This window comes from Microplitis mediator, chromosome 3 (genome assembly GCF_029852145.1).
Source record: "Microplitis mediator isolate UGA2020A chromosome 3, iyMicMedi2.1, whole genome shotgun sequence".
In the NCBI taxonomy this organism is placed as follows: Eukaryota; Metazoa; Arthropoda; class Insecta; order Hymenoptera; family Braconidae; genus Microplitis; species Microplitis mediator.
The window spans coordinates 22,153,173-22,173,007 of NC_079971.1; the positions used below are offsets into that span (position 1 = coordinate 22,153,173).

Genomic DNA, 19,835 nt, shown 5'->3' on the forward strand with positions numbered 1-19,835 from the left:
GCTTGAGAAAATCTGTCACAAGTCATCTTTAAGAAATTTCTGGCATAGGTTTTGCTCAAGAAATGCGTAAGTTAATTTTGTCAACAAGCTCTATCTTACCAATAAAAATCAATTTTTAAAAATTTTTCACTTACTAGGTTTTGAAATTGGGCAGCTATAGTTTTCATTAAATAAATAAGTTTGCTTTATATTCTGCATGCTAACCCAGACAGCATTCAAGTCGGAATAACTGCTTTACTTGGTGTTTTAGAAGGCGTCCTCAAGAGGTCTTATAATGATTTCTTAAAGGTGTCATTTTTAAGAACTCTTAATTAAGAGTTCTTGAAGACTCCATAAATAAGACGTCAGTTTTTTGTCGACTAAATGTATTCTTCTTTATGAAGTCAAAATTAGGAGCTCCTTAAAAATGTCATGGTAAATTCATACTGAAGTCTTATTTGCGAAGTCAGAAAAAATAACTCTTTGAGAACTCTTTTTAAAGAGACGTCTTACTGAGTTCGCTAGGTGGCTCATTCGACATCTTGAGAACTTCTTAAAGACTTCTTTAAGATGTTGATGAGACGTCCAAATCATAAATAGGAATTCATTCAGAACTCATCAAGACGTCATTTTGCTATCTGAGAAAATTGTAAAAAAAAAAATTTAACACCAATTTCACATCATTATTTTAAAAATTATAGTTAAATTACTAAACAACAAAGTAAAAATAATATTTTTTAACTTTTCTCAAAATTAATATTTTATGAAGAATTATTTTTGAAAAAATCTTTTTTCTGTTTTATCATTACTCTGTACAATAGTAAGTCATCAAAAAAAATTCGAACGTAAATAGACTACACGGAAAAAAAAATAGCTCCTCGAACGATCTAAAGTATAGTAACTCGTAGATCGTTACCACAACAATACGTATACTTATGGTAACAATACCGTATCGTTCCTGTAACTATCTATCAGATAGCTGTGAGCCCTATACGACTTTCCGTAGTCGTCACCTCACACGCCACTGTCTAACCTAACTAAAGATCCATTTTCGCGCCTATCTTGTGTATTGGGTACAATTGTTGCTAGCAGACGCTTATTAAATAAATTATTTTATTTAACCAAAATTATTAATGATAAAGATTTTTAAATTTCTCATATCATTTGCAACGCGCATGACGTCAGATAGGGCTCAGAACGATACGGTATAGGTCTCAGAGCTATCTACCGTATTGTTGTCAGAACGAAATAGTAGATCGTTGCAGTAACAATCTAGTAGATTAACTATTGCGTATTGTTACTGTAACTATACAGTATACTCCTGAGAACAATATTTTTTTCTCCGTGTAAAAATAAAAACTCTAAACTTTTTTTCCATTAAATTTGTCAGATATTCAATAACTTCATATTTTTTGACAATTAATCACTTTATGGTGACATTATAATAATATTTATCACACTATTTATACTATAAAAGTTATTTTTCATTGTAAAAAATTGATTAACTTCCGGTTTCCAATACTAAGATTCCCCATCAGTATATATCTTATATATCTTATAATTTTTTTTAAAGACTGGATAAGTTCTTATTACTCTGCTTTCTCAGAACAATATGAAGTATCAAAATATGACTTTAGACAGCGCATGTCAATGCAATCCTACCCCATGTTTATGAATAATAAAATACCGCTATTATGAGTAATCAACGAAATTGTCGCAATTTGAATAAGTTGTTGTCATCTAATGATTTCAAGCTAAAACATTACAATTTCATAATAGCGGAATACTTAATTACGTAATTGTCCCATTGTCAATGCAAAGTACTCTCTAGCCCTAGACGCTGTGGCGCCCAGACTCGAATAGGGGAGTAACAGAAACAGCTACCGTGCATTTAATACTTATAGACGACATACACATTTTGTCAACTGGCTAGTAAACTCAAAACATTATACTGTCATCCATTGAATTGTAACTCATAAAATATATAGAAATGACTCTGATTGAATCTTGCTGGATGGTTTTCACCTGGCTAGGTCTTTTTAGACCAATCAAATGGAAGGGATTAAAAGCGCGAATTTATGATTTATATACAGCGAGTGTATTATTTTTCAATTACTCGTTTTTTATATGCGGTGTTATGGACATCGACTTTACTCATCTTAATTTTTTTGCTGATATCGATCTCATTACGTTGATGCTACAATACATTGAAAATACGCCGAAAATATTATGCATGATACTGAGCCGCAACGCGCTTATAGAAATTGATTTTAAACTTCAAAACGATCATTTTAAAATAAAAGACGAGGATGAAAAAAAAATTCAAAATAAATTTGACAAATTTAGTAGGTAATATAATTACTGTTGTACGTAAGTCGGTTTTATTTATTTATTTTTTTTTATTTTAAATAATAAATAGTAAGATTTTATTATTTGATAACTTAATAGTGAGAAATTCGGACTTAAGACTGTGCGGTATAGGAATGATTTTTGAACTGCATGGGTTCTATTCTTTGCTTTGTTTAGACGACTGTACTATACCCTAATAGCAAATTTATTCGAAAGTTGATAGCAACTTGAAAATTCAATTTATCCAAAATCTGCTGCCGGAATTTGATGACAAATTTACAGCGAAAGTTGAAAAGAAAAATTTTCGGTTAATTTTTCGACAATTTCTACAGTATTTTACCTTTATGTTGTATTCAAAAAAGAGATTTATAAAAGTGGACGAATATTTGCTGTCAAATTAAATGGCAATTTGTTCAGCAATTTGCTTGAACTTACTTCCGGAATTTGAGGATAAATTGAAAAGTTAACTTTTGCTAAGCAACCCTGGCTAGGGGTTTTTTTTTGTTAGTGATTATATGGCCACCTATGGTAGATACTTTCATTTACTGAGTTTGATTATGAATACCGTAGATTTTTTATCCGTGTATAGAGTTCGATCATGTAGCTGACAATCGGAACGTTTTTCGCGCAATGAAAATGAAAAAAATTTGTGTAATTTTACTGCTTAAGGGGTAGTTGAGAGAGGCCTACAATTTTCGGCTGACGTGCGAAACATTTCAGAAATCCAGATCCAGTAGGTTTCTTACTTTTCATTTCGTTTCGCGAAAAACGTTCCGATCTTCAGGTGCATGTTCGAGCTATGGAGCCATTTTTACAACACCGAGTGCTGGGTCTATATTTTCTATGGGATTTCTATGGGATGTCTCTGGGATTTCCAGAGAATTTAACTGGCGATAATTCAACTTTTTTTCACATTACCGAGTGCTGGGTCTATATTTTCTATGGGATTGCTATAGGATAGAAATCTAGATACCCCGAATTCTATAGAAATTACTTATATAGAAACCCAGATTCCTATATTAATTTCCCACAAAGAAATCTCTGTATCCAAGTTCTTATATGGGAATCCAGGTACACATTCTGTATCAAGTTCCTACATGGGAATTCAGGTACCCACAGCTTCCTATGTGGATTTTTCACATGGGAATCTAGATACCCATGGATTCTTATATAAATTTATACACTCCTATATTATGTCCTATGGATTCTTACATAAATCCATACGTTTCTATATGGGTTCCCATGCGATCCCACATCGATTTTTTTGATAGGGTGTAGGCTCGAATTGACGACACAAATCTGAGGTTATAACGCAGTTTATGATTAATGATCATTAATATTCTTTTTCAAGGTATGTTTTACTGGCATATTCGGCTTTACAAGCGACATCTCTTGTATATTATACAACAGGCCGAATCCTCGCAATGGAATCACCCGTAATACTGCCCTACAGAAGCAGAATACCGTTTAATTATTCCAGTAGTAATAAAATTTATATGCTGACTGCGCTCGATCAACTTTATTCCGTATCAAGTCTCATTTGCATAAATGGTGCGTTCAATTTGGTCTTCACTTCTACAATGTATCAAATTTGTACTAAAATCCGTATACTAAAACACCGTTTCAAAGTTATTATTCAGCAGTTAGAACATGATGGGGAAACAGACAATAATGATAATAAAAATATAAGAGATGTCATGAGAAAAAATGATGCGATGACGGATAAAATTGAAAGTCAACTTATTGCTAACTGGGTAGAAAGTCATATTGCACTTATAAAGTTGAGTCAATTTATATATTTTCGAGGCATTGAATACTGACTTTCAAAATTTTCTTATTATAGTTTATATGATTATGCTAAATCTGTTTTTGCAAAAGCTGTTTTTATTCATTATGTTATAAATTCAATTGTAATGTGTACACTTGCATATATATTAAGCCACTGTGAAGTAGATAATATTTTTATCGGTAACGTATGTTATTTTTCGGTAAAATGTACACAACAATTTTTACAATGTTCTTCTGCTCATCAAATCACTTTAGAGGTAAAGTATTTTATTATAGTCTTCTCAATCATTACTTACAACTTTTCAGTTTCAAAACTTAGTAAAAGCCAATTAAAGCCGCAGAAATTAAAGCAGCTGCCTATTTTTTTTACAACCCGAGAAAGATATGTGCTCATATGTGACTGTATATGATCAGATATAAGTTTATACATGAATTTGAATCTGATCATATATGGAGAGGGGGGCAAAAGGGGGTACTTAAGGAAATACCAAGTTTTCGAGGACTCAAATACGCTAAGTCTTTTTTTTTTAATGATATTCAAAGTAAATAGAAGAAATTTTCAGTTACCGTTGAAAAAAAAAAAATTTCATTTCTGCGGGCAAAGTGGGGTACCCCCTAAAAAAGGTAAAAAAAAAAATTTCTGGATTTTAAACGAATTTTATTGAGTTGAATTTTTTTGCAAGTAATTTACATGAAGAAAAATTATATTTTACATGTTTATTGGATACAAAAGAAGAAAAAAAATTTTTAATAGTTTTTATCATAAAACAAACGTCATTAATATTTTTCAACTGACAATTGATTTTTGAAAAAGTTAATCAAAAAAAATTCAAAGTAACGCTTAATTATATTTACAGAAGTGATTTTGGAATGTTTAAAAACCATTTAAAATATAAAATTTTTTTTTATAAAATTTTGGGGTACCCCGTTTTGCCTACTCTACCCCCTTTTGCCCCCCCCCCCTTCCCCTAGTTGTATATGAATTGTTTATGTATGATATCAAATGTTGTCACGTATAAGTCATAAGAATGGATGCAGCACCAGATATGACCATATATGATACTATGCACGATCATATACAATTATAATTTTATTAAAATTTGGTGACAGTACACGGAAAAAAATTTACTGTTGCTGCAACATGGCTGGCTCCTGTTGCTACAACAGGATTTTTTCCTGTTGCTGCAACAGGAGGCATTCGTGTAAATTCGAGTAAATTTTTTTCCGTGTAGAGCACGACATCTCCGCTTCACGTTCGAGGTGTGCAATACTACATGATATCAGATATGATCGTACATGATATACATGGTTGCATATGATCATATACGATCATACATGATATCATGATTAAGCTGGATCATATTTTTGAATATATAATTGTGCATTTTAAAATACAAAATTCCGAATTAATTTCTACTGGCGCCCACTAAATGTCAATTATTAATCATTTGATTGTTTTTATCACCTGAAAAAAAGTTCTTCCGATTTAATACATTCCCGGGTTTCAAATATCATTAAATTTTAAATAAAAACTCGATAGTTATCCAATAAGGATTGGAAAAAATAATTTTTGTTACTTAAATAGAAAATAAAGCGTCATATTGGGCGCCAGTGTGCTCCCTGTTTAAAAAATCTCATAGACTCCAATAGATTCTCATAAATTCCTGGAGAGATTTTATAAAAATGAATGAGTTCTATGAGAAGTGCTATAGTTAAGTATAAGGCCTTATACATACAGCTATGAGAATCTATCGGATTTTGTAAGCAGGGTTGCAAAATTTTTTTTTATCTAATAGTATATAAAATTATAGTAAGTATTTTTTTTTAAATAAAATAGTTTGAAGATCTTCGAGATATGATTTTCAGTACCAACTGGTTTGCTACTAAAATAACTATTCAAAAATCAATTATTATAATAATGTCTAAATCGATAGTCCCAATTGAATTTGTCAGTGGATATTTTGTTACACTGTCACTAGATTCATTTAAAAGAGTGAGTTTCATTAATTTGTTTTAAATATTTTCATACTTTATCTCTTTTAGAGTTTTAATTTTTTAATTTTACATAGATTGTCAAATTGTCGTACACTATTTATAATGTACTTGAGGGCTAGTAAAATTGTCCTTAAAAAAATGGTGAATTATCCAATCCAGCGGCAAAACATTAATGCTTAAGTTTCTGCATTTGTTCCGAAAGAAGTTAATGGAAATAATCAAAATTTGATAAAATATAACTTTTGAGTAGATAAATTTATAGACAATTTATATTGAGTTTGTTAGTAGTAGTAAAGTAGAGTAAAGTAAAAATTTGTTGTCAATTATTATAAATAAAGATTTGAAGAAAATAAATAATAATAAATAAAATTTATGTTTAATTTGGAACATTTAGTACAGCAAATGGCGTATTGTGAAACAAGGGATGAAAATACAATTTCAGATGAGCTCAAAAAGTGTCAAATTTTGTTATAATGTCGTGCTAATGAAAAAGTGAACTATTCAAAGAAAGCAAATAAATTTTTAAAAAAGTCTAGATAAGAAATTTTACTGTCATCAGAAAACTGGAGGAAGAGAAATAATTAAATTTTTTTTTCAGATTCAAAAGATTGTTGTCATTTTTTCGATTAGATGCATTTAGATTTTTTGTCTCATCGAAAAGTTGTCAATTATGGAAATATTTAATTTTATTTTTGTTACCCAATACCTTATGGTTAATCATACCGACAATTCGTAAAATTTTTCTAGACGGTTCGAAATATTTTCCTTTAAAATCCATGAATTGTCATTAAGAAATCAACTTTTTTTCGTTCTGTAAGATACATTTTTAAATGAATTCAAAAATAACTTTTTGATTGTCTACTACACTTACCAGTACTTTCTAAATAATCAGCCAAATTCTAGTATGCAAACTTTTATACCGTAGCTTAAAGTGTTTTGTCCAAACTAGTAGAAATATAAATCCCATACTTTTTTCCTCATTTACTAAATAACCAAAGCTCTCCTTCTGTTTGAAAAAAAACTGAAAAATCTTTTTTTTCCTCCAGAATAACGGTAATTAACTTCGAACACGTGAATCAATTAACTCCTCTTGAGTAACTTTTTTTGCACATCAATTTTCTATAAAAAATAAAAATTAACTTTATAAAATTTTTTTATTTGCTAACAGAGCTGAAAAAATTTGATACTCTTTTATCCAACGTGCAATTGATTTTAATAAAGAGTATTAATGCTCGATTAAAAGAATAATTATTTTCGAATCGGATGCAAAAATGTTATTTAAATATTTTCTGTACATAAACTCTGTTCTAATGTCAATGTCTTATAGGGATGTCTTAAAATATTTCTAATGATCGAATAAGTTCTCGTTACTTTGGTTCCTGACAATGGTATGAACTATCGAATTATGGCATACGACAGCGCATGTCACTGCAACTCGACCCCTTGCTTATGAATAATAAAATCCCGCGGTCATTATGAGTAATCAACTTAATTGCTGCAATTTGAATAGACTATTGCACTGTAACGATATCTGGATTAAATATTACAGTTTTCGAATAGCGAAATACTAAATTACATAATTGTCCCATTGTCAATGCAAAATACTCTCTAGCCCTAGACGTTGTGGCGCCCAAATTCGAATAGAGGGATAACAAAAATAGTAATCGTATCTTTAAAACTTATACGCGAGAGACTTATTTTCTCATTGTACCTTTCAGTAAAATAATCCAACACACGATGACTGTTCTTGAAGATTCAATTTTTCTTTATACTTGTGTTGGTTTATGGAGACCAGACACATGGACCGGGTTAAAAGCGAATCTTTACAACTTTTACACGTTCTGTGTCCTATTTATAAATGGCTCCTTTTTTATAAGTATCATTACGGATGTTGATCTTAACCATTTTGACTTTCTTGGCTCAATGGATTTCATCACATTAATATTGCAAGTCGTTGAAAACATACCGAAGATGCTTTGTGTCATAAATAATCGTAATATTGTGTTAGAGGTACTAGAATATTTTCAAAGTAATTTATTGGATCCAAAAAATGACAATGAAAAGTTGATTCATCGAAAATTTGATAATCTGAGTAGGTAATTAAATATATACTTGAAACTCCTTAACGCCTTAAAAAATGATTCTTTGATTATTAAGAAATCATTTCTTAAATAGTTAGAAATCTTTTTAAATGCCAAGAAATCCTTCTATTAGTGCGCGTAATATACTATTTTGCCCGCACTGAAAAAAAAAAAATTTTCTATCATAACAAAAATCAAGACTACGCAGGTATTTGTTATGATAACAAAACTATCTTGGTTAACGCAACGAAGTGACATTTCTTGTGGTAAGTAAAGTGAAGTTGCTCTTGTAACAAATGATATGTGTTGAGTAAAAATTTTTCGAACACGCATATAATTTTGTGCTTTAATCAGGTGAACAATATCATTAAGAATTTATCAAGAGTTTTTTTATTTTTGACATAAATTGCGTTTGTAAATTATGGTTAAAATATTGAACGCTATTTATTTTGAAAAATATACCAATATGTCTAAGTATAGCTAAAGGCGCCTTGAAGAAGTGATTTTTTTGACTCAAGAGAATATATCAAGAAGCGATAATATCTTAGGTAAAGTAAAATTTTCCCGAGTCAAGAAATTTTTTTTATCTTAGGAATTTCTTTCTGTTCTAAAACAACTCAGATCTATCTAAAAAATTCCTGGTTCCAGTAAGCTTTTTTTTCCATCTAGTACTCTCTAAACATGAATTAGTGGAAATTTCATTAATTACGTTAGTTAAGCAGTATTCACTTCATAATCAGTGTATTTAAATAAAAAATTAGTGAATTCTCACTAATAAATTTAGTGCTATAATTTTCACTAGAAAGTTCGTGTTTTTCACTACTGAACTAGCGATATTTTCATAATTTCTACAAGTGAAACTGTTATTCACTTCTTAATTTATGAATTTCACAATTTCACTAGTAAGTTTAACTAGCAAATAATTAAATATTTTACTAGATATAAATATAATTTATAATTACGGTGCTATTTTTAAAAATATTAATAAAAAACTTTCAAAATAAAAAAAAATAGAAGTACAGAACAATAATATATTTATATGAAGAGTACGTCAATCATAACGGATTTTTTATTTCTTCATCAGTTATTGTTTGGTATCATAACAAATATACTATTTACACTCACGCGATCATATGTGTAGGTCAGCGCAGTAGATAGCATCAAAGACTTTGAATCGGAAGGATGCAGGTTCGAGCCCAGCAGTCACCGGGATTTTTTCATCAATCAAAATCATGTATACTTCCTCTAAGTAATGATTCTAATACATTAATCACATTTCGGATCTAATTACAAGTGTCTTATATTTTTTTTCGCAATATAATATTTTTTTTTCACCGATTAAATCAGTGAATTCCCATTTTCACTTTTCAATTTAGTGGATTCTCATATTCACTTATCAAATCAGTGAATTCCAATATTCACATATTCATTTAGTGAATATTCACTAATTCTGCGTGGTACGATTGTAGCATTGACAATTAGTGAATATTCACTTGAAATTAGTGAAAAATCACTAATTCATATTTAGAGAGTACATTGCTAAGGTTGATAGTCTGTATTGGACATAGTTGTAAACGTGATGCTTGGCCCAATTTGGACAGACAGTTATTTTCCAGATAACAATTGTGAACAAAGTTTTTTGAGTTACTTTCTTACTTATTCACTAATTCTTGCAAAATTGGTAATTCTTAATGATATTGTTTACCTAATAACAGCACAAAATTCTATGCGTATTCGAAAAATTTTTCTGCAACACATATCATTTCCCGAGTCAAAATTAAAAAGGTGATTTGAGCCTCCAAATCCTACATGAGGGTAAGGAGGTTAAAATCATCTTTTTAGAATATGAAGATCCATGCATTAAAACGGTAATTTGAACCTAAACGTGGTAACTTTGTCCGCTTTTACCAAGCTTAGATTCAAATCATCTTTTTAAAAAGGTAAAATAAGCCTCCAGAGCCTAAATTTATAGATCGAGAAAGACTCTCATCGGATCGCGTACAATTGGTCAAGAAACAGAAAGGAAAAGGGGGCCACTAATTAGAAATGGCTGCCATGATCGAAAAAAATTTGAAATTTTAAAATTCCAAAAATAATTTCTTAGCAATAAATGTTTTGTTGTGAGTTAAAAAATAACAAAATTTAAAATATTAATAATAATAGCTGAACTTATACGAGTAGACGTTCGAATAGAATAGTACTATGTCATTCGAAATTCGAATTGAATAATTAGAGCCTTTGACTTATTAGTATATGATTAATTAATTATTTTATGTGAACAATAAATACAAACGAAGTATTGGAAAACGGAAACTGCCGAAGAATTTGAAAAAAACTGCTGAAAACTAATCTGCTGCCGCCGGGATTCGAAACCACGACCTTACGAATATGAAGCACAGCCACTGCCGCACTACTACTCGGACGCTCACGATCAGTTGGAAATATCTTTATGTATAACAATAATATCATGCTAAAGAATTGAGCTCATTCGAAGTTACAGATTAAAAGTATGGTAGGCCATGGAGAGTTAAAATACCATTTTAAAAAGGTGATTTACTCCTTCATACGCTACTTTTAGGACATCGAGGACTTAAAATAACATATTACATTCAGCGGCAAGAGCAACATCAAAAGAACTGAGGCTTTGGAGGCTCAAACTACTGTTTTAATTTTGACTCGGGTTGTTACAACAGCAACTTCACTTTACTTACCACAACAAATGTCACTTCGTTGCGTTAACCAAGATAATTTTGTTATCATAACAAATAGCTGCGTAGTCTTGATTTTTGTTATGATAGCAAATTTTTTTTTTAGTACGCTTACGCTAATAGTCGCGATGACACGATGGGTCATAAAATAACTTGTTTCTGACTGGCTGCTGACACTGAAACATTAAGTTCCAATGCAAGTAATCATGGTAAATATAGTGTGTAACTCTGGATGAAACACGATTTTAAATTGCGAGTGGTGGCGGCCAACTTCACCCTGGTCTGAAATCGTTTTGTTTCATCCTTTGTCACACAATATACTACTTTCTGAGCACGACGATCTTATCTCTACACGGAAAGAAAATTATGGCAGCGGTTCCCATAATTCTGTGAAATTTTTTCCTATACCATCATAGGAATTACGACCATAAATTATGGGAGCGGTTCCTATAATTATAGGAATGTTTCCTATAATTATAGGAATAGTTCCTATAATTATGGGAATGATACCCATAACACTATAGGAATGGTTCCTATAATTTATAGAAATACTTTCTATAATATTATAGGAACCATTCCCATAATATTATGGGAATGGTTCCTATAATAGTATGGAAACCATTCCCATAATATTATGGGAATGGTTCCCATATTATCATGAAAAAATTAATTTAAAGAAGTGTGGTAATCACTTCTACAATACACAGAAATATTATTAAACATAAAAACAAAAATTCAAACATTGAAAAAAAAAATCGTATTTGGCAAAAAAACATTAAAATTTTTAACAAGAATTTTTTGTCAGCACAAAACATTCAAGAAAATTCAAATTTTGGGAAATTTCTACACTATTTCTACACAAAAAAAAAAATTTATGATATTACAGGGATGGTTCCCATAACATTATGGGAATAGTTCCCATAATATTATAGGAATAGTTCCTATACCAATATAGGAACCATTCCCATAATAGTATGGGAATGGTTCCCATAATGATATGCTAATGGTTTCCATAATATTATGGGAACCATTCCTATAGTAGTATAGGTAATATTCCCATACCATTATGGGAACCATTCCCATAATGCATAGGAAAACTTCCCATAATTTTCTTTCCGTGTAAACAAATTATAGAATAATTTTTTTTTCCTCACAGAATTGTGAATACTATTTACTGTTGTTACAGACGTGCCAATTTGTGGCTCACGGTGACAGGATTCACATCAATAACATGGTACAATTATAATCACATTATGCAAATGGAACCACTGACAGTATTGCCCTATGGCGGGAAAATACCATATAATTACTCAAGTAATAGAAAAATTTATTTACTGACTGCTGTAAATCAAATCTATTCTGTATTTAGTCTTGCAAGTATAAATGCTGCATTCAATACATTATTTATAACTATGATGCTTCAAATAAGCGCAAAACTTAATGTTCTTGAATATCGTTTTAAAATTATGTTGAAAAAACTCGAGTGTGATAAAAATAATAATAGTCAGAAATTCGGTGAAAGAATTTTTTATGAAATGAAAAGTAATTTAATCGGCAATTGGGTTGAAAATCATATTAAACTTATAAAGTTGAGTATTTTTTTGACTTTTTGCTATTAACATTTTATTAATTTGACTTTTTTTTTTATTATTTATTGTATAATTATTTAATTCGATTTTTTATCTTATTTTAGTTTATTTGATTCTGTTAATTCAGTATTTTCAAAAGCAATATATGTTCACTACATTCTTAATTCATTTTTACTATGTACTATTGCATATATATTTTCTCATACTCCGTTCGGTGATATGATTTCTATCAGTTACTTGATTTATTTTACTGTCAAATGTACACAACAATATTTACAATGTGTTTCCGCTCATCAAGTCACAATTGAGGTATGAAAAAAAAAAAAAATAATATATACATACCCCAATTAACATATGCTTGAGCAAGATTCTGGTACCACGGCCTTAACCCTTTCCCGGTTGACCTTGAATCCCTACTCTTAATTCGGATTGTACGTCTTCGTTTTCAAGTGCACGGAAAAAAAAATAGGCGCTGCAACAGGACAAAATCCTGTTGTAGCAACAGGATATTCCTGTTACAGCAATAGGACACACCCTGCTTCCACAGAAAATATCCTGTTGCTGCAACAGGACGGCATCCTGTTGCAGCACCTATTTTTTTTCCGTGTGAGAGAGCGCTAGCCTATTTAGTAGAGAAGGGGCAGAAAAAATAGTAGAAGGGAGAGCATGTATGCACTAATACGATTGAACCGAGACTCCTTGAGACTCCAAACCGGGAAAGGGTTAAACAAAATCCCTAGTCACTAGTGTCTTTTTCTACGTATGGGTCTTGCGCAAGATCATGTAACCAGAAATCGCCATCAAGACTTGTGCATGACTTGCCGAAGGCATTGTACATAAGAATATTGAATATATCTTATATACGTTACATGATATCCTAATACCCAATACATGACCTTTTTGATTTTAATCGAAATTAAAAAATTATTGAAAAGTTTTAAACACGCTTTCAACGCCTGAGACGCTTAATTTACGTTTTAAATTTCGACTCGGGGCCGTTTGTGGCCACCGTTTTGCCACCATTTTGTAGGTGATTTAATACTCTGCAAGTGTCCTTTGTAATTTTACTCATCAGACTCTAATTGTTTTTTCCGTATTGGTTCTGAAAATCATTTTTTAAAATAATAGTTTGGGTTTTTAGTTGATATTGACTAAGTAACGAAATTTACAGTAAAAATGCAGATAACAATTTTTTAGGAAATTTTATTCGCTACAAAAAAGATCCTCTTAGTTAAGTGGCTCAAGTCCTTCATTCACGTGATGTAGGGATTTTATTAACCTAGTAAATAAAAAATTTTTCCGAAGCTTATCAAATTTAATCCTTTGTATTTTTAACTTCCCGCTAAGAAAATCGACGATTTTCGAAAAATTGGGAAGTTATTGTTTTTACCCCGATTTGCGAAAATCGAAATTTCATCAGATGTCGACGTTTTAAGGTTCTAGGAAGCTATTCTGACTATTTTCAGAATGATGTCCGAGTGTCTGTATGTATGTATGTGTGCGTGTGTGTGTGTGTGTGTATGTATGTGTGTGACCGGTCTATAACTTTTTAACTAATGAACCGATTTGGATGGTTAAGATGGCAATCGAAAGAGCTTGTTGGCCATCAACTTTTCTGAAAATTTCAGATCGTTTGATAGAGTAGACTCGAAAATATTGGTTAATTACGGAAAAAAAATTTTTTTTTAGTTTTTTATTGATTTCTCAGATACGACTTGAACGATCGACTTCAAAATCTGACCAGCTCTAGAACTCAATAAAACACGTCGATTGCCGCCTCAACGATCAAAATCGGTCAATTCGTTCGTGAGATATCGTGGGAGAAAGAAATGCTAAAAACGGTTTTTTTCGAAAACAATGGGATACAAAAGTATTTTCGAGCTTGAAGAGCTCGAAAATGGAGTCACAACAATGTTTTCGAGCTCAAGGAGCTCGAAACCAGCGGGAAGTTTCGGGGCTGGCCCGCAGGGTCAACCGATAGACAGATTTTTTTTAATGGGTTAAATTTATAAAAAGAAAATTAATTAATGATTTAAGATTAAAATTAAAAGGCTTTTGCTAGAATTTTTTAACTTAGACAAATTACTATTACTTAATAGGCTGAAAATCTTCGTGATACTATTTTTGATACCAACTGGTATAACACCAAAACAGCTGTTCAAAAATCAATAATTATAATAATGTCAAAAACAATTATACCAGTGGTTTTTATTTCCGAATATTTTGTTGAATTGTCTATAGATTCATTCAAAAAAGTAAGTATGTGCATTTTATTCTACTTGTAACTTTTCGCCCGTCGCGCTATGACGGCATCCCCGCTTTTTTTTGATAATTTTAGGAAAATTAATCATTATTTTCCTAAACCGATTCAGCGATTCGTGTATCAATGTCTTACTAATCGATATTAAAAGATTCTATAATTTTAGTTGCTTCATTTTTTTTTATAAATTTATGCTAATGCGAAGAAATCGTGAAATCACGGGGATCCCCTCACTGTGCTTCTGATCACGTAAGTAAAATTTGATGTGCAATGTTGCCATATCTATAAAAAAACGTTCTCAGCTGATTCGATCAGTTAAAAAATATCAAGTCTAGTCATATAAATAATAAATAAATTTAGTAAACAATTTTTATTTTAACACTTAGCGGCCACAGGGGTAACTAGTTACCCTAGGCTCAGAAAAAATTAAATCAAAGGTCTAAAACCTTCAAAATTGATACAAATGACATTTGCCGGTAGTAGACAGGTGTGAGATATGACCCCGTGAAAAATGAAACATATATGGCCATATATGGCCGTATATAGTTCATATATGAAGCATATATGGCCATACATGGGCATACCAACTTCTTTAATACAGTCATGCATGGCCATGTATGAATCATATAAGGCCATACATGGTTTTGTATGACTATGTATGCCCGCGATTAATTAAAAATTTATGGCTATGTATGGGCATATATGGTCATATATAGACATACAGATTTTTTGTATAAAAAATTTGAGCTGACTATTACAATTACTTATAAACAGGTTGTTGTAGTGTAAAAAAATAGGATTTTTTTTATATCACTAACGGCATATTGATGAATATATTTTGCTTTTTCGAAAGTGTTTATATTCTTTCAATCTTACGTAGCACAACTAAACTTCGTTGTAATTGTCGGTTGCATAGCCTAGTCGTCAAAGCGTCGGTCTCTCGTACGGAAGGTCCCGGGTTCGAATCTTACTGAAGCGGGTGCGGTCATTAATAAATCTAGTGTTTTTTCTCTGAATTAAAAACTTCCAATTCAATTAGGAATTCAATTATCCGCATGTCTGATAATTTCTGCGTCGCCAAAATAATTGAAAAAACTAAAAAAAACTTTTCTTTTAATTTAGTTAAAATTTCTATACATAGTCATATCAAGTCATATATGGTCGTATCAAGCTATGTATGGTCATACATGACCACAGTCTTGTATGATCATATATGGCCATGTCTGGCCAATTTTCATACATGGCCATGTATGGAGCATTCATATATGGCCATGCATGATTCATTTTTCACGGGACTCCATTACATAGGAAGCCGAAAAACTGGTCACATATATAACCAGTTTTAGAACGCCATCTAAAAATTGACGATTAAAATCATTAGAAATGTTGAAGAGCTTTTCAACAAACATGAAACAATCGGTTAGAAGTCTTAAAACACCCATGTATCTTGTAAAACTAGGTTTTTCCACGTGGGGTAATGAGTTACCCCATGTTGCCTAGCTGAGGTGTGGCCGCTAAGGGTTAAAAACATTTAAATAAAAAATTAATAATGAGATGTCCCGCATGAAAAAAACTTATACTCTGAAATTATATCAGATAATATAATATTTATTATATTATAGTATAATTTAGAATATAAATAATTATATATTTAAAAATAACTACTTTTTTGCCGTTTTCAATATAAAATTTTATATTTTAAAAGTATATCAATATAATATATAATTTTATATTTTGGCATATATTATCATTATAAAAACTCCATATAATATTAGGATTATATAAAAAAAAACATATGTCATTATATAGTATCAATTTATAGGTTTATATATATTATGATTTTATAATTCAAATTATATTATTAACAGTATAATATAATATATAATGCTCGTATATAAGCTTGTATATATTAAAAGATATACATGACACTTTTGTGCTTCGAAAAATTTTCAGTTCCATGAATGCTCTTTCGGTATCCTCTAAAACTTATTTTATTTTGAGTAATTATTTTTTTATATTAAAAATTAATCATATAAATGAAAATTTATAGTCATAACGACTCTCTCTACAAACTTCCTTTCAAGTTCGATCTACATACTTAATTTACTCGAATAAAATATATTCTCATTGATACTCACAATCATCGTCAAACTGAAAGTCTTTATTTTTCATATTTTATTTTATATTTTTAGATATATAATGTATTGTATAATACAATATACAATTCAATATCTTGAGATTCTCCAACGTCAATTATATAAAAAAATATATTTAACAATATAATATTTAATATATAAAAAAATATATTCTATTATATATCATTCCAATATATGTAAATTTATAATGAATTTTATAAGTTAAAAATTATATTTTATAATTATATTACATATTATGAAAATATGTACATATTTTTTTATAATTTAAATTATAAATCAAAGTATAACTTTGAATTTATATAAATATTATATTTTATTATACATACATTTTTGCCGTTTTATAAAATTATATATTTACGGTATATTTTTTTATATATAATCAAAATATATGTTATTTTCATGCGGGGTAACTTAATGAAACTTCAAAATCGACCTGGCAACATTTCACTAAAATTAACATTGCGGCGATTCCTTCATTGTGCGACTAACGATGTTCGGCAAAGGAATTACGGAGAAAAATGTTGGTTCTAAACCTATCAATTTTTATTATGCTGCCAATCAAACTTGAAACAGGAAGTAAAGCAGCCAAAAAGTTATTATGCTCTTATGAAAAATTATTATGCCACATCACAATTATTATAATATATAAAAGTAATTGTTATTAAAGCTAGCTTATCGAAAAGTTTCACGCGCATAGTTAGTATTGTGATACAGCATAATAATTTTATGTATGGGCATAATAATATTTTGGATGCTTCACTTCCTGTTTCAAGTTCGGTTGACAGCATAATAAAAATTATTAGGCTTCGAGCCAAAATTTTTCTCCATGTACGCGACGGACGAAAGGTTAATAATTACAATACTTAGAGAAATGTAAATAGTTACTTCTGATTGAAAACTTCGATTAAATCCGATTGAAATGCAGCATATATTTTATTTTTCGATTGAATACGATAGCAAAATTCCAATCAGAAAATAATGGAAATAGAATATACACTAATGGAAAAAATTAAAGGATAAAAAAAAAATTCCACATTTTTGGGCGATTTTCAACAGGCCCTAACTTTGAGAGAAATGGTCTTACAAGAAATGAAAAAAAGGAAATTGTAGCTCCAAGTGTCTACTTTTTGGATTAGAACTTCAAATTTTTTTAGCGTTCGCAATTTTAGAGTAATCTTAGAAAAACCAGCGACAAAAAAATTTTCAAATTTTTTTAATTTTTTTTTTTTTTTTGGTCTTCGGGCGTGGAAAAAATTTTTTTTGCTTAACCACTATAAGGATCGGATACCTTTATTATTCAACTTTAATTTCTTTTTTTATGGACCTTGATACGTCCACTTCTCGCCGAGATATCGGTCTTCAAATGGAAAAGGATCCTTTTGTCTTTGATTATCGATATCTCAGAAACCAATGATCGTACAAAAAATTATTGGTGGATTTTAAAAACTTGAGTAAATTCCCTTCAACGATTAGCCATTGCTTTTTCGAAAAAAAAAATCCACCATTAACTTTTTGTACGATCATTGGTTTCTGAGATATCGATAATCAAAGACAACAGGATCCTTTTCCATTTGAAGACCGATATCTCGGCGAGAAGTGAACGTATCAAGGTCCATAAAAAAAGAAATTAAAGTTGAATAATAAAGGTATCCGATCCTTATAGTGGTTAAGCAAAAAAAATTTTTTCCACGCCCGAAGACCAAAAAAAAAAAATTAAAAAAATTTGAAAATTTTTTTGTCGTTGGTTTTTCTAAGATTACTCTAAAATTGCTGACGCTAAAAAATTTTGAAGTTCTAATCCAAAAAGTAGACACTTGGAGCTACAATTTCCTTTTTTTCATTTCTTGTAAGACCATTTCTCTCAAAGTTAGGGTCTGTTGAAAATCACCCAAAAATTTGGAATTTTTTTTTGATCCTTTAATTTTTTCCATTAGTGTATTATTTTCCAATTGAGTTTCAATCAGAGATAGAAACTAAACAGTTAACATGTGATGTTAATCTTTTATCTAAGCGTATCAATTATCACTTTTCAAGTAATTTAATTATTACAACTAGAAATGTATCTGAGTAGAGTCATGTGGGGCAAGTGTGCGCAAACCCATGCATTTCAATCCGAAATGAATGGGTTTGCGCACACCTATCCACAGCGCACACTTGCCCCACATGGCTCTGTAATCATCTTTTTCTTTTCCAACTATTTAGGTAATGAAGTTATCATATACTATTTACAACGTACTCGAATAGCGATATTAATATTTCCGAAACAAATAACTATGCTGTTGAATATAGTGATGAATCTTTTATTGATTGACAAATATGTATTAAAGTTTAAAAGTTATTGTTATATTTTATATATATACGTTACGGATCTGCAAACAATTTGAACTTAGAAATTATGCATACATGGAAAAAAATAAATAGGCGCTGCAACAGGACGCAGTCCTGTGGGAGCAGGAAATGAAATTTTAAATTTTATTATACTGACAAAAAACATTGGTACATGAAACTTGTTCCTTATCCTATTGATTTCACAGAAAAACTCCTGTTGCTGCAACAGGATTTTGTCCTGTTTATTTATTTTTTTTCGTGTATATTATTAAAAAATAGTATCTTATACATCATGTGGAATGGGTATTATACTCGATGTCACTAGATGTATACTGAGATGATAAAAAAAAAAAAAATTTTTTATTTTTCCAAGCAGGCTCAAAAGTTTCTTTTGGGTGTAAAGAAATTTCTGTGAAAAGATGAGCCCTTAATATTAATATTAAGATTGTCCGCATCGCATTTTTTTAATTCCCATAAGAATGACATGGAAAAAATTTTTTTTACGTCTTCTGATTTTTATAAGTAGCTAACGATGCATCATAGGAATAATTAGTGGGCATATTTTTGCAGGTAATTGAATGCTCTACAAAAAAAGTTTCTTA

The 19,835-nt window shown here is 30.2% G+C and overlaps 2 protein-coding genes and 1 long non-coding RNA gene across 7 annotated transcripts in view; 2 read left to right on the plus strand and 1 right to left on the minus strand.

The window, feature by feature from the left end:
* LOC130665097 (uncharacterized) overlaps positions 1–19,835 on the minus strand; it is a 35,707-nt gene that overhangs the window by 5,040 nt on the left and 10,832 nt on the right. For 3 of the 4 annotated variants that reach the window (XR_008989509.1, XR_008989508.1, XR_008989507.1), the window contains exons 4-6: positions 6,983–7,230; positions 6,818–6,922; positions 135–617 (exon numbers count right to left, since the gene is read on the minus strand). This is a non-coding gene — a long non-coding RNA (uncharacterized LOC130665097). The remainder of the gene's footprint in view (positions 1–134; positions 618–6,817; positions 6,923–6,982; positions 7,231–19,835) is intronic. The other variant, XR_008989510.1, reaches the window with a different exon arrangement.
* LOC130665094 (odorant receptor 33a-like) lies at positions 1,816–6,585 on the plus strand. Its single transcript, XM_057465364.1, has 5 exons — positions 1,816–2,328; positions 3,680–4,108; positions 4,172–4,373; positions 5,954–6,109; positions 6,186–6,585. Exons 1-5 carry the CDS (start codon positions 1,970–1,972, stop codon positions 6,228–6,230), a joined length of 1,191 nt encoding a protein of 396 aa, XP_057321347.1. The 5' UTR covers positions 1,816–1,969; the 3' UTR covers positions 6,231–6,585.
* LOC130665096 (putative odorant receptor 92a) lies at positions 7,694–19,796 on the plus strand. 2 transcript variants are annotated; one of them, XM_057465368.1, is made up of 6 exons: positions 7,694–7,771; positions 7,830–8,207; positions 12,087–12,488; positions 12,594–12,798; positions 14,589–14,744; positions 19,108–19,796. In XM_057465368.1, exons 2-6 carry the CDS (start codon positions 7,849–7,851, stop codon positions 19,147–19,149), a joined length of 1,164 nt encoding a protein of 387 aa, XP_057321351.1. In that variant the 5' UTR covers positions 7,694–7,771; positions 7,830–7,848; the 3' UTR covers positions 19,150–19,796. The 2 variants fall into 2 exon arrangements, with proteins under 2 accessions (XP_057321351.1, XP_057321350.1); XM_057465367.1 differs by having other exon boundaries at positions 7,703–8,207.

Coding starts and splice junctions, on each gene's coding strand:
- LOC130665094 (XM_057465364.1), top strand. CDS start 1,970: ATGACTCTGATTGAATCTTGCTGGATGGTTTTCACCTGGCTAGGTCTT. Junction 4,109..4,171: donor AGTCATATTGCACTTATAAA/GTTGAGTCAATT, acceptor TTCTTATTATAG/TTTATATGATTATGCTAAAT. Junction 4,374..5,953: donor CTCATCAAATCACTTTAGAG/GTAAAGTATTTT, acceptor TAAATAAAATAG/TTTGAAGATCTTCGAGATAT.
- LOC130665096 (XM_057465368.1), top strand. CDS start 7,849: ATGACTGTTCTTGAAGATTCAATTTTTCTTTATACTTGTGTTGGTTTA. Junction 8,208..12,086: donor AAATTTGATAATCTGAGTAG/GTAATTAAATAT, acceptor CTGTTGTTACAG/ACGTGCCAATTTGTGGCTCA. Junction 12,799..14,588: donor CTCATCAAGTCACAATTGAG/GTATGAAAAAAA, acceptor ATTACTTAATAG/GCTGAAAATCTTCGTGATAC.